We start from the raw sequence: 14,711 nt of genomic DNA on the forward strand, positions 1-14,711 counted from the left end.
ATGCTTACTTCTCTTTCTCAGTTTAGGTGGCCTATCAGCAGCTCTCTTCATGGGTGGTGAGAGTATGATAGGGAGATCAAAAGAAGGCCATTGGGTTGGGTCTGACATGGGGTGTATATGGTTTGAATAAGTTAACTTGCACGCTGCCCCTTTGAAGTAGGGAGAATTTGAGCTCATTTGTGGAAGAACAGAAATATATTTGGTAAGGTGTTGTTGTTGATGCTCCTCCTTTATAGATAGGAGATATTACAACGACTAGTTTTTTAAAAAAGATAGTCATTGGTGAGTAGGAGTATCTGGTGAAATGATCAGAAAACATAGGGGAACATGGTGAAAACATAAGAAACCACAAGGGTATCTGGTGAAATAAAGTTTTTGAGGGTATCTGGTGAATAAAGTTTCTAACGGCCACTTAACGGCAGGGTAATCATGCGAGAAAATGAAATCTCAGGAGTATTTGGTGAATTACTGAAACTGCGAGGGTATTGGGTGAATAAACTTAAACCTCGTGGGTATCTCATGAAAAATCCGTAAAAATATTGTTTCTTGCGTTTGGTTACAAAAATTAAATGAGGTTTGACGGAAAAAAAAAGGAAATGGAAGAAAAACATCATTGATAAATCTTCACTTTCCTTTCATCCTAAAAGTGGAGGAATTCGGTTTTGGATCCTATAGAGTTTTAAAATAACTCCATAAGGTAGAATTTGATCAATATTAACCATTGAATGGCTCATATTATCTTTTCAAAATTCCTCCTAATTTTTTTCTCATCAATATCCACCCCGTGATTTTAAAATGTATAGTTTAGATACAACTCTAACTTGTAGAGTTTTATTAAAATTCCAGACGATTCGGACTCGAGTAATTTAAAAGGAAAGAGAAAATTAGAAACTTTCAAATCTTTCCTTTCTTTTCCCCTCACTTCCTTCCATCAAACCAAACAATGTAAAATAATTAAGTTTCCTTTCTCTTCCCTTCCTATACTAATATTGTACCAAACAAAGCCTTAGAAACTAACCAAAGAGCGTCCCACACATGTAAGGTGTCACGTATGGGTCTTCGCCAATACCCTCTCAGCCCTCGGTAATTAGTAGGGGTGCGCTGACCGCCAACAAATAGAAAGCTCCAAATTCATGATTCTGATTGCTGGTCTGGTAGGGTAATGGACTCATGGAGATCCCTCTCCCTTCACAGCCTACTGTGTCTGGAGTCCTTAACTCACTCGGGGTAGTCAGTCACTCAGAGTCGGAGCTTTTGAGGTTACATGTTATACCAAAGTTTCAAGATCGATTCAATGTGAATGTGAATGTAAATCTAATATTACAGCAGAAAGTAGAATTGAGCAAAGTACAGATGAACAGATCACAGGAGGTTTATAATTACCATATGTTTATCAACTTTAATCAAACACAAAATCGCTGCCGAATAAGATTTCATGTTCATATAATAAACAAAAAGAAACTAAAAAATCCAATGAAAGCCAAAATACAGGGGAGTACAAAATTCCATATTCATGAAAAAAACTAGTCCCCGTGATCCTGTTAAATCCTCATTTACATTCCTACAACTGAATTATGCTTCCAAAAATTTCTTGCAACCCATTATCGGGTTTCTCTTCTTCCAGCTGCTGCCGTATCATTATGTCTTCAGAAAATCACAATGTTAAAACAAACAACACATTTATAACTAACAAACTATCTAGGTCTCACGCCTGGTTCTACGGCGAGGAGCAGCGGTCTCATCCTTCTCGTCCTCTTCCTTCTCCTCACTGGTTTCCTTGGTGGTGGAAGCCTCTGGAGCAGCAGGTTCACTTGCTGGGGCGCTCACAGCAGCCTACAAAAGGTAACCCAAAAATAAGGACATGAGCAAAAGAAATAAATATCACCAAAAAAAAAATACCAAAGTGTTGGGAGAGTAATGCAACACTCACTGGTTTCTTCCCACCGAAAAGTAGCTTCAAGAAAACACTGAAAAAGACCACGACGATGGAAACTAGGACACCAAGGGTGATGTTTGGTTGTGTCTCTGCTTTCTCAATCAGTTCCTGCAAAAAACAAAAACAAATGGTTTAATTCACCTGAGAAATACAGCATCCATCAATACCATTTTAAATTTAGACAGCAATTTGAAAATGTTCCTTTACTTACATGAATCTTAGTTTGGTAGGGTTCCAAAAATGGGACGTCAGCAACCTTGTACAAAAGATCAAACACCTTCTTCTGCAACAGAGAACATACAGTATAGAGGGTTCAGATACAGACTCAATTAACATAACACTTGGAAGATAAAACGAGAATGAGATTCTGACCTGAATGCCTGAAATGGCATCTGGGGTGGAAGCTGCTTCCTCAGCCTTTTGTTTCTCTTTCTCTGCATCAAACTTCGGCTTCCACTGGGTCTGCCTGTATGATTCAGCTGTCTTTTCATCACCAGCGATCAAAACGTTGTCAAACAAAATGCCATCTTGCATGGTCCATATCTCAATACCAATGGCAGCAATTGGCTCAAAGTCGGGAGTTTCAAGCTCAAAGTAATTAGGGTTGGGAATTTCTTGTGGCTTCCAAACACCCTTGTAGCTTGGGTTGTCAATTAGTGGGGCATACCATTTCCCCTTGTATGCAGGGTTTGCCTTCATTGGCCTCTTCCATTCACCACAACCGGGTGCGTTTTCACACTTGGGATTCTCAATCTTTGGTGCCTCCCATTCACCATCCTCTTCATCATCCCAGTCTTCAGGTTTTGATGCCTCGGGATCATCAACTTCTTCTGGTTCATCATCCAACCATCCCTCGGGTTTCTCAGCCTCTTCATCTTCAATTTCCATTGGTGCACTCTCATCCCAATCGTCAGGTTTAACTGCATTTGGGTCGGGAATCTTTTCCCTCTCATCCCAGTCCTCGGGCTTCTTATCTTCTGGGTCTGGGATAGTCTTTGATGGGATGATAGCAGGTTCAAAATCATCACCTAAAAGGAGGTTTGCCTTCTTCTTTACCTCTCCATCAACCAAGATCTGGACATCGTTCTCAGGGGTCAAAATAGCAGTGTACACGTGACTCAACTTATCAGATGGGACAGATGGTGTAAACTTAAGATGGTGTTCAACATATTCTCCACTCTTTGGGTTCTTGTGCTTTAGAATGAAGTGAACCTTGTTTGTGGACCCACATTTGTCAGGTCCAAACATGATAGAATATGGTGATTCATTATCAAACTCCTTTGACACCCATCCAGCTTCCTGAGGACGGAGATATTTCAAGTAGGCACCACCACATTCAAGCCCATTTTGGAGGCGAGTTTCGAATTGGAGAACAACAGTCTTCCCCTTTAATTCAACAGGTTTCTCAAGTTCTTTCACAATGGCATACTTTCTTGCTTTCTCACTGACTAGAAGCCCATAATCTTCATGTCCCTCGCTTTTCGAATGCTTCCAAACACCTATTACAAAAACAAGATGATATAAGACGGCACTCTAAGTGTTGCACTACACAAATACTCATTCAAAGGAATAAATGGATTATGGATACCAATATCATGCACAAAGCCCAACAGAAGGACACTGACTAGACCATGATTTCACTACAATCACATGTCACAAGCACAGGAGGGACCAGGAGTGTCTACCCTTGAAATAGATACGTGATCTGTCCCTACTCAGAATGCCTAAATGTATTTGGAAAAAGTATTTCCACACATGATTCACTTCTCCTTATTTGTAAACATAAAACCAAGCTAACCAGCAAAGTGAATTAATTATAGTCACATTTCTTTTGCAATAAAGTTGGCATTCAAGGAAAGTAAGAAGCAATCAGACAATATATGTAATGTATGCACACGGAAGTAGAAAACAGTCACCTAGTTAACCCTTTGAGACTGACAGACCAGAGCAGGTTCACATTTCAGAAGGGTAAACATCAAGTTATACGAGGCATAATTAGTTTCCAAGACAATCAAGGATGCCGCAGAAGTAAAAAGTAGCGTCATCTCAGCAAGTGATACATATGATTATGTGAATCAAAGCAAAGCCCAGCTGACCACACAGAAAAAATAACAATTTACTTAACACTCCTAATGTAACGACATATTATCTCTTTCATACACAAATGATTGTATAATAATGTGAAGACAGTTTCCAACCAAGGTGTGATGTATAACAATGTACTGTAGAAGATAGCTTGCATATTTAATAAATGTGCTTTTCTCTCTCGAATCTTCACCAAATATTTCTGTTTCAGGCCTCGTATTGCTAGCATAAGCAAAAATAATTGTAAAGATCTCATAATTGAACTACACTACTTTAACCGCATTTCCTCCCTCCAATCTTTGGTACATTTCCGCTTCTGCTAACAATAACGGTCAATTAAAAAAAAAACGGTCAAATAAAGAAAAAACTTTTTGGCAGCATTCATTGACGGTGTACAGTGCAAGCAGCCCAAATGGATGTGATTGAATACTCCCATTGTCCAGAAAGAATAGGAGCATTGTCCCTATCATTTATAATCATCAAAAATATCCAAAGATCTAATCTACCCTAGAAATGTTTCGAATAATTCACAACTGAAGATGCAGTTCAACACAAATTCACATTCTCATGCCCACAATCTAACATTGGCATTCCCGACCTAATTCTCAGATGCTAAACCACGAGTTGAAAATTCGCACGAGCAGAAGCTTATATCAATTCATAACTAGATCTACAAATGAGACATTACTACCTAACATTGCAATTTCAAAGCATATCAATCTAAACAGCATTTATCATATGATAAAGAATAACTACAAGCTATATGTCAAGATCATTAACGTTAAGCACTCTTTAATCTAAATCACAAACGGCCGCGATAACAGATCTACGAGTAATTAAATAAAATGAAACATGAATATGTTACCATTGTATTCTTCTTTCTCAGAGACGATCCATCGACCTTCAAACGTCTCATCAAACGACTCGTAAAAGATCTGATTTTATCCATTTCAAACAAAAAATTCAATCAATCAATCAATAACAAAACTTAACAAAAAACATTCAAATCTAGTGAAATTAAAACAAATTAGCAGAAATAAAACAAAAACTTACAGGATCAGCAGCGCAGAGCTGAATTGCAAAGCATGCAACAAGCAACAATCCAACTAACTGATTCTTAGACCTTTTACGCGTCTCCATTAACGCAAATTACAGAGAACAAAAGCTCAAATTCTTGAAAAAATCAAGAAAATTTCGCTTACTTAATGATATTCAGAAAACCTAAATTTTGGAAGTGCGATGAAGAAGAGAGTGAAGAAATGCCCCTTTTGATCGACAAGTTTTGCGAACGAAGCGCATCTGATAATAAAAATGAGGAGTGAGATTTCTTTTAAAAGGACGGGTAACGAGGTACTCGGACCAATTAAATCACTCGCCACGTTAATTCCACCAATAGTTTTTTGCCACGTCATTTTTGCCTACGCTTCATTCTTTTTTTTTTCTTTTTTTGTCCCTGCCCGTTTCGTTGACCCGAGTTTTGGGTTTCAAATTTTCCATTCCTTGTTTTTCTATCTTCTTTCCACTTATAGAACTACACTTTTTGTTACTCTATTTTTGGGCATTCATTAATTTTTCATCTATATCAATAATTGTGAAATAATATTTTTGGGGCGCAAATTACATGGAAAAAAAATGTTGGAAATTAAAAAAAAAAAAAAAAAAGTTGAAGTAAATAAATAAATCTTAGTGCAAATGAATAAAATTTTGTTGTAAATGAATAATTTGGTCCGACTTGAAAATCAATTTATTTTTATTTTGTTTCACCGTGAAATTTGTACTCTACCGTAGTACCGTCCCTTTTTATTGTTTACGTTTGGTATCATACATGCGATTTCACAATTAATTAATGACGATAAAGATTTCTCCTTTTTTATTTAGACAATGCATATCATGTTTATTAATAATGTTTCACTTTTATCCAAAATATGACCTGAATATGTGAAAGATTTAGGGGCCAAATTAATTTGTTTGATTAAAATAATCACTTGCACGATTTTTGACATAATATTAATGACATTTATGCTATAATATAAAACTAAATGTTTAAAACGTAAAGATTAAAATGGGACACCCAAAAGGCCAAAACGGAAAACGTAAAAAATAAAAATGAACGGAGGGAGTATATTCTACCGTTTTCCTAAGTAGTTACATATACCTCTGTATTTCCCCTTAGCATTCATTTATCTACAACTAGTCTTATATGCACGTGATGCGTGCGAATATAAAAAATAAAAATAAAAATAAAAAAATAAAAAATTGATCCCCGTAAGTGAACATACCGTAAAATCAAGATCAAATCATCAATATTAACAAATAACACAAAAGTTTCATACTCTCTCTGTTCTCAAATTTAGTCCATTCTGAAATCTTGACACTATTCACAATTGAAGAGAATCTTCTAATTTATTTCCAATACGTACTTCAAAACATACGTACTTCTAATTTAAACACACTAGTATATTTGGATTGGTTTATCTACAGTATTCAATTTTTTGTTGATAATAATCGTTCGTTAAATTTGAATAATTGTTAACCTAGATTTATAAATTTCATAAATTGGATTGTTTGAAATTTTAATAAATCACCCACTTTGATTATTTTCGTAATTAAAAACGATTGGAATTGTTAAAATTATGAAATATTTAAATCGTGCAAATTTTGTTTCGTAACAATGAATTGGATTTTCATGTTCCTTGGACGAGCAAGCCACTCGCACAAGGGTGATGACTGATGTCCGTGTGTGTGTGGTGCGCACAACATGGCCTCGTGTCATGGTTGTGGTGCGCCCATGCAACGAGACAAGGGGCAGGGGCAGCGAGCCAGCGTTGGCACGCGCATGGCATGGCTTGTCGCATGCATGTGTGCAGCATTATGCGAGGGCTGGGCGAAGCCTATGGGCTAACTCTTTGCACGTAGCACGCAAGGCGCAGCGACGCGGCACCAACGAAGGAGTTGGCGTGCCAGCGCGCTGGCCAGGCGCATCGAAGCAGCAGGGGCAGCGACGAGTATTGCTCGTGCACATGGACGCGCTTGCGTGCATGTGTGTTGTTGCTGTGTTGTGCGAGGCGTGGGCCTTGCGGCCTGCGTCTTGTGCGACGAGACCCATGCACTGGGAAACGGTGGGCTGGGCGCAAGCCAAGCCCACATTGCATTATTTGTGTGTTTTTGCTTCGGATTTAATTCAAGGCCTATTTTTGGGCTTTGAGCTTATTTTTACGTAGGAGCTAACATTTTACTTTTTCAATATTTTATTTTATTTAACTTGGGCCGGGTCGTGAGTTTAAATATTTAAAATTAAAAGTTCATACGGTATTGATTAAGTGGGAGCCTTTTAATGAAATTATTGAAATTAATTATTTGGTGTGACCTTGTAGGTTCAGTCAAAAGGTAACTTCAAACTAAAACAAGAACTTCCACAGTTCGTTTTTACTCACAACATTTGTCACTTTCATGCATGTCATTTTTTTTTTGATTGCATAACTTTGATCTTCAATATCTACTCCCTCCGTCCCATTTTATTTTTTACGTTTGGTATCATGCACGCGATTTAACAACTAACTAGTATGTAACCCGGGCGTTGCCCCGGGTTTTGACTTTCATTCGGGTTTTTTTTTAATATATGCACGTAGAGATGGTGTCATCATCAAATTACGGTGGTGACATAAGATTAGTGGCCGATCAACAACCTCTCCGATTAAACCCCACATCCAAAAATCTAAATAAAGTCGGATCCTTTTATTCAAAATAATAATTGTACATTTATGATTTAAGTAATCATTCCTTTTTTTGCATTCACTTTTATTCAATGTATTGTTTATTGTAAAAAAAATATATAGGCTTATATGGAAAGATACTACATAAGTTGTAGTTGGTTAAGATGGTAAGAAGTGTAACCTTTAACAAAGAGGTTCGGTGTTCGATCCTTGTTAGATATTTTTTGGTTGGAATGACATGTTATTGTGCTAATTAGTGGTGACGTGGGGTAATAAGGAGAGGTATACGTGACACATATACGTTCTTCAAAACGCCTTTTAATATATTAGTATAGATTAATCTTGATAAAGATTCATCATTTTTCTTATTTAAACAATGCAAATTACGTTTATCAATAATGTTTTCACTTTTATCCAGAATACGACATTGGGAATGTGTGAGTACAATTTTTTTAGCCAAAAATTATAAAAAATTAACATTTTAAAAATACGCATTTTGAGACGAATTTAACAAGATCTCATATACCTATGTTTTATCTTACATATATACGGAGTACTTCGTATAACCTACCAACAATAATAATCAAAGTAGAATAAATAAATAGTATAATAAGTCCAGATGCTGAGAATATTAAAAACAGAGGAAGTATATTTCTTAATTGATACGTAGTACTTCGTATAATTGAAATGTTTTTTTTTAAGGTAAGATGAATACCCCTACAGGGTTGGAACCCCGCACGAGTCAACCCACCCAGATTAGCAGGCTAGACACTTTGAGAGTGGGGGAATGGTAATTGGTAAAGGGAATCCTTCATCAAAGTGCCCCTGGTGGGATCACAAATTCTTATTTACATGGGGTGTACGATAAATATTGTACACCGAATTTAAAGTTAACGTAAAATGCTTAAAAGTTACCCTTATATATGTGAAACTTATCTACTCCGTATTTTTTAGTGATAAAATTTTTCAATTTAATAAAAAGTATTTTTGCAAAATTACTAATAATGTATAAAATTAATCATTTAACCCTTTAAAATGTTTATCTATCAATTTTTTTTAATAATATAAAAATCGGAGAAAATTGGGTAAAAGTTAGAGAAAACTGGATAAAAATTAGGTTGGTGTACAATAAATTTATTGTACACCTTGTGCATGCAAGACCTTTTGTAGTGGAATTGAAAACCCCAACCATTTGATTGGGAGGTAAAATCATTTCCAATAGGGCAAGGCATTGCTTGGTGCTTCATATAACTGAATGCAAAATCAATTATTCCGTCGTCCAGATTACTACTCCATCCATCTCTTTTTGTTTTTTACGTTTGGTATTTTTCACGCGTTTTAACGATTAATTAATTTGCATCGAGATTCCTCAATTTTTTTATTTAAACAAGATAAATTACGTTTATTTATAATGTTTTCACTTTTATCAAAATTCTGATATTGGGAAATGAGAAAATTTTAATATCCCAATTGAAAAGTGTGAAAACTTTAATATCCCAATGAATTTAATTGGTTAAAATAATAATTTGGCACAAATTTTGATAGAATAATAAGTCATTTATGTGATAATATAAAAAGAAATGTAAAGAACATTTTGAAATACTCAAAAGGAAAAACGTAAAAAACAAAAAAAGACGGAGGGACGAAGAAGTATATTTTTCGAAAGGAAAATATTGCATCAGTTTAATGACATGCCAAGCTTATTTCAAATCATTACACTTTAGTTCGAGTATTAGATCAAGTTTGGGTCCTCGTTTTTTGTTCTATCTCTACTTGAGTTAAGATTAATATTGGGTCATCCAGATTTCAAAGTTTTTTTTGTCCAAGCATATTTGGCCATTAAATAGATAACCCACTCCAGTGTACATAGCTAATTTCCAATCCAGTGTACCACAAAATTAATTAAACATTTGGGTGAACGAACATAAAATCCACATAGCGTAGTAACGTGAAACGTCCTTCAACTATCAAATAATAGCATCTTTACACCAACTTCAACAGGGGTCGACTCCTACTGTCTTCAACGATTCCACTCGTAGCTTCCTACACCGCAACAATTAGGGCCAACGTCAATTTTATGTTGTTTAGACAAATATAATGTATATGTACGTCAGTACGTGACAACTTTTAACTCTTTCTAGACATAATAAATAGAGACATAGTCAGGAAATTTTAATTGCGAAGAAATATACAACAAATTATGTCATCCGGAATAAATTCATATTTTTTCCGAGAATAATGAAAAAAAATATCGTGTGTTTAAAATATACTTTTATTTTTTTCACCTTTAAAATAAGATGTTAAAGTAATCCATAAATAACAAAGTTGTTAAAGTAAAGAATTGAGTGAGTTTGAACACATGATTTACTGCTATATTGTCATAGAAGCACACATTTACCATCTCAGTTACTTATATATGTTAGGTTAATTATTACAATATTTAATAATTATTCACGGCCATAGTGGGGCCATGGCCTACCCCAGCCCCTGTTGGCTCCACCTATGACAATAGCGTAATATCTCAAAACAGTACATACAAAAATCGACTTGAAATAGATGTATAGGTACTTTTACCTTGTGAGGGGATCTCCTCGAATGGGGTTAGAAATAACGGGATCCTTTTCCTCTTGAATACGAGCAACCTTTCGGAAGAAAGACTTCTTAACGAACTCCTCAGATTCACGAGCTACATCTTCGGGTTCCATCACCTCCGGCAAAGTTTCTCTCCTACTCTTGTTGACGTGGACGTCTGGGGCATACAACAACTGTTGTTTTGCGGTGAGGAGTCCAAACGTTAAAGACAATCCTATCATTCCTAGGGCTACACTGATCGGGACGTAATCTCGTATGGGTTTTCCCTTTGGCAACAATTCCTCTTTTAAGCTCTTTCTTCTAAGGGAACGAGAAGACGGATATGCCTCCATTTTTTGTGTTGATGTTGCTATGTTACGGTTTCTTGTTAAAAGGGCCGTCATTTCTTTGAGAGTTGTAGCCTACAAATTGAATGTCAAAGTTTAATTAGTTAGTATTCCGAAATTATTTTTGTTCCGTCAAAAAAAAAAAAATACGGAGTATCTATTATTGAGACATGATTGCTCGGTACTTTATTACCGCAATTTAGAAGGTGGACCATGGTGCACGTAGAGCATGGTGCACTTTAAGAACACTAGTATATAATTGAAAGAACATCTGGTTACGAGAAAAGAACATGAGTGTTTTTTTATTTAGGTTTTTAATAAATAGTAAAATAATATACTTCCTCCGTTCCAGAAATATAGCACCATGGTTGACTTTTACTCCTCTAAGCCTTACTTTGACTCTTAATATCTCACATCGTATGCAAGTAAAAATTATAAAAAATTAATATTTAGAAAATATATATCGATACGAATCTAACATGACCTCATATGACTAAAATTTCTTTACGTACGAATAAAAAAAATGGCAAAAATCGTAGTGTGAATAGTGTAAAAAACAAATGGTGCGATATTTCCGGAACGGAGGAATTATTATTTTTATAACAAAAAAGTGAAATATTATATCGCATGTTCTTTTGCCGTAGTGTCATGTTCTTTTGCTTATGCACATATGTTCTTTTGGTGCATCATGCTCTATGTGCACCATAGTCCATAGTCCATGGATCACTTTATTACCTCACTTTACTTTCAACCGTTGTCCACTTCATCAAAAAAAAAAAAAAAATCCATTATGTTCCACTGTCGACTATTACGAATACCATTTGCCTTCGTGCTTCTACTATGTTCTACCTTTTTTTTAACGAATACCATTTACCTTCTACTTAGTACTCCCTCCGTATTTTTTAAGAGATACACTTGTCTTTTCCGACCGTATTTATTTAAGAGATACACTTGTCATTTTTAGTAATTTATCAACCCACCATCTAATTAAATAATACATCTAATTTACCCTATGACACACCATTCTATTAAACAAATAATTTCATACACACCCCACCTCCCACCCCACCCCAAAAGGACATGGTTCCACTTAATTATTTATTAAAATATCTACCCAACCCTACTTGCTTTATTATTTTATTTCATTTAATTTTTCTTCTTAATACTCGTGTCCGGACAAATGTATCCCTTAAATAAATACGGAGCGAGTACTAGATTTAAGTGCATGTGATATCCTTGATAAACTAGTGTTGTTTGGTGCAGAAAAAGTATGGGTTGAATCACTATCGTCTGTCCTATATAGATTTCTCCCTATACATTATCAGGCACTTTGTTCCTTCATTATGGCTTTAGCTCTAATTTTCCTTAAAAAAAGAATGCACGGGATGTGGATTTAGTTTCAAGAAACATGTACCACGTACCACTCATAGCATATTAAAATGGAAGACGTTTATTTTAAACATCGAGAAGCAAGGGTATTTTGAGTTACTATTTAATTAGGTGGAGTGACTGAGAATATCACAACTCTTAGAATTTGGATTATGTAAGTACGAAATAGAGATTAACTTTCTGTGTCTATTTGTTCTTCTAAGTTTTATTCACTTTCCCCTGATTCCATTTTCGTCCTCCAAAATTTAGAAGACAAAATTATTTAATTGTTCTTTAATCCTTTCTCTTATTCTTTATATAAGCAACATCAGTCGGAAATAACGCGTTTTATTGTAGTTTTATTGCTTAGCTTATTATTTATTTCTCTCAAGTCATACCAGACCAGACAGAGAAAGAAAACAAAAACATTCACTCGAAACATCCAAATCAAATCAGAAACATTTAGACCAGCCAGACTAAAAATATTCAAATCAGACCAGACCAGATGAGAATAGTCAGATCATACTAGACCATAAACTAAAAATCAGACCAGAACAAAAAATACTCACATGATTATTGATCCCTTCTTGAGCTCTCATTAATTTCAGCAACAAATTAAAAAGGAAAATAGTAACACAATAAAAGCAAAAATAAATAAATAAAATTATGCAAGTCAAAGTGTTATCAGTGTGATACTATTTTCGTTTGTCTAGTATAATCACCCAAAAGTGATTATGCACTCTCATTACGATTGGCCTAGTGGTTATAAGACCCTCATTCCACATTTGTGATAAAGATTCGATTCTCACCCCTTACAAAAAGATGATCCCCAAGAGAAATATTCTAAACTTCTTATTATAGCCTATCCTTAGTTTTTTTTTTTCTGACAACACTTTCCGTTGTTGGAGTACAGTATCTACATCCAAAATCAATTGATCAAGATCGAGAGATTCTTGATCAAGAGATTGTGTAGCATTTATCATTTGTACCGTCTTTGTTACTTGTCAACGTTAAACTATATCAAAAGAAAAATACGGAGTATATTATAATACATAGAAGTGTAGAACCAATGATATCTTGGCTTAGTGGTTAAGACTGAGGGTCTGTATACAATAGGTCTCAGGTTCAAATTTCCCATCCCCATTTGTGATTTATATTTCCCTTGTGACTCATTCGCACCCAAAAAAAATACGTAGAAGTGTAGAACGTACCGTTACATTTCTTAAAGCCATGGTAGCAGGTATCCAGATCGAATTAATCACTTAACGTCTTTGAGATTTATTTAACACTTAATTTTTTTCAACTTAATATTTTTTGCCAGAAAACTCTCATGACTTAGCATGCATATAAATATATTCGTACTTCGTAGGAGTAAAGCAAAGAAGATGGTCACATAATCTAGACACTACCTCATCGTTATAGAAGCATCTTGAACACACAAGAGACTCCTTAATTTCATTGGGTCGTGGATGTTTTTGAGGTCATGTCATTATTATTTTAATTAATGCCCAAACTATATTCGGATATTCCTCCCATTAAAACATGATTAACCAATGAAAATCCGTGTAACTTCATTACCTTTATCTTTATTACATTAAAGACGGAAGGGATAATAACGTCATCACATTTTTGGTGTCCCCTCTAAAAAAGACTAAAATATCCTCTCCTATTTTAACTTTCAACCCCTTCACGTAAAACACAGAGGTCACTCTCATCTTTCTCTTCTTCCCTTCACTCAAAGATCTCAAATCTTCAGTTCTCTCTTATCTATTTCTCTCCCCTCTTTCGATCGATCTTTCTGCATTTCTCAAGGTTAGTTTTAATCATTCATCTTTTTGTTCTTCTCACTTAGTAATTCCTTGAATCTCCGATTCTATGTAACGATTTATGTGTTGTGCTGCTTCAATTATTTTGCTCAGTTTGTCGAATTGTTTGATCCTTCAATTTCACCATTCAATGATTTTGATAAATGGGTGACTTCATTTTCCAAGAGCAAAGTTGGTCAATTGATGAGGAGTGAATTAAAAGGTCAACATCGAGTGACTTTTGCGGATTGGGGTTTTGATTTTTGAGCAAAACAATATCCAAATTGTTTTTAAATTACATCTTTTAGATGACAGATTTATTAGCTTGAATTCGGAAATTATGTTTCTTTTGTTTGGCAACAATCAATTATTTTGGAATTGCATGAGGCCAGGGTTTTCGAAAAATCTGGCGCTGATTTTCTAATTTCTGGCATCTATTTTGTTTCTTCGTTTCGATTAGTTTATTCTTTGAATGGGAAATTGGAACAAAATTTGGTTATAATTTTGAGCTAGATAAGGCATGTTTATTGAATGAATGTGCAAAATCTGCGTTTACTTTCATCTTTGATTAGTCAACGAATTGACTGCAATATAGTTTAAGTACGTGGTCTTGAATTAAGAAGATTTCAGCATTTGTTCTTAGGCTGAATGTGTTTGTTTTGAGGTACCTGCAGAGGTTCCTGCTGTGGAAAAGTAATGGTGGATCCTAAATGAGTCTGTATGTTTCTCTTCAGTCTCCAGTCTACCCCATCCTTCCTCCTCTCATTAACCCTACTTATAGGTATCATTTCAATCTCTTAAAGAAAGGTTTTTGTTTATTTGGTTAATTCTTTTCATTGAGTTTTCTAATGAATTTGATGATAAATTGTGTTTGTTTATCAGTGAA

The 14,711-nt window shown here is 35.1% G+C and overlaps 2 protein-coding genes across 2 annotated transcripts; both read right to left on the reverse strand.

Annotated features, from left to right (window-relative positions):
* Nucleotides 1–1,348: 1,348 nt before the first annotated feature.
* LOC110774691 (calnexin homolog) lies at nt 1,349–5,336 on the reverse strand. The gene is made up of 6 exons (XM_021979256.2): nt 5,075–5,336; nt 4,887–4,956; nt 2,309–3,435; nt 2,148–2,219; nt 1,931–2,044; nt 1,349–1,833 (listed from the first exon to the last, which is right to left on the reverse strand). Exons 1-6 carry the CDS (start codon nt 5,159–5,161, stop codon nt 1,699–1,701), a joined length of 1,605 nt encoding a protein of 534 aa, XP_021834948.1. The 5' UTR covers nt 5,162–5,336; the 3' UTR covers nt 1,349–1,698.
* Nucleotides 5,337–9,472: 4,136 nt separating this feature from the next.
* LOC110774683 (uncharacterized) lies at nt 9,473–13,335 on the reverse strand. Its single transcript, XM_021979245.2, has 3 exons — nt 13,232–13,335; nt 10,309–10,727; nt 9,473–9,777 (listed from the first exon to the last, which is right to left on the reverse strand). Exons 1-3 carry the CDS (start codon nt 13,250–13,252, stop codon nt 9,729–9,731), a joined length of 489 nt encoding a protein of 162 aa, XP_021834937.2. The 5' UTR covers nt 13,253–13,335; the 3' UTR covers nt 9,473–9,728.
* Nucleotides 13,336–14,711: the final 1,376 nt, after the last annotated feature.

The sequence above is a fragment of the Spinacia oleracea genome, chromosome 5 (genome assembly GCF_020520425.1).
Source record: "Spinacia oleracea cultivar Varoflay chromosome 5, BTI_SOV_V1, whole genome shotgun sequence".
Lineage (NCBI taxonomy): Eukaryota > Viridiplantae > Streptophyta > Magnoliopsida > Caryophyllales > Amaranthaceae > Spinacia > Spinacia oleracea.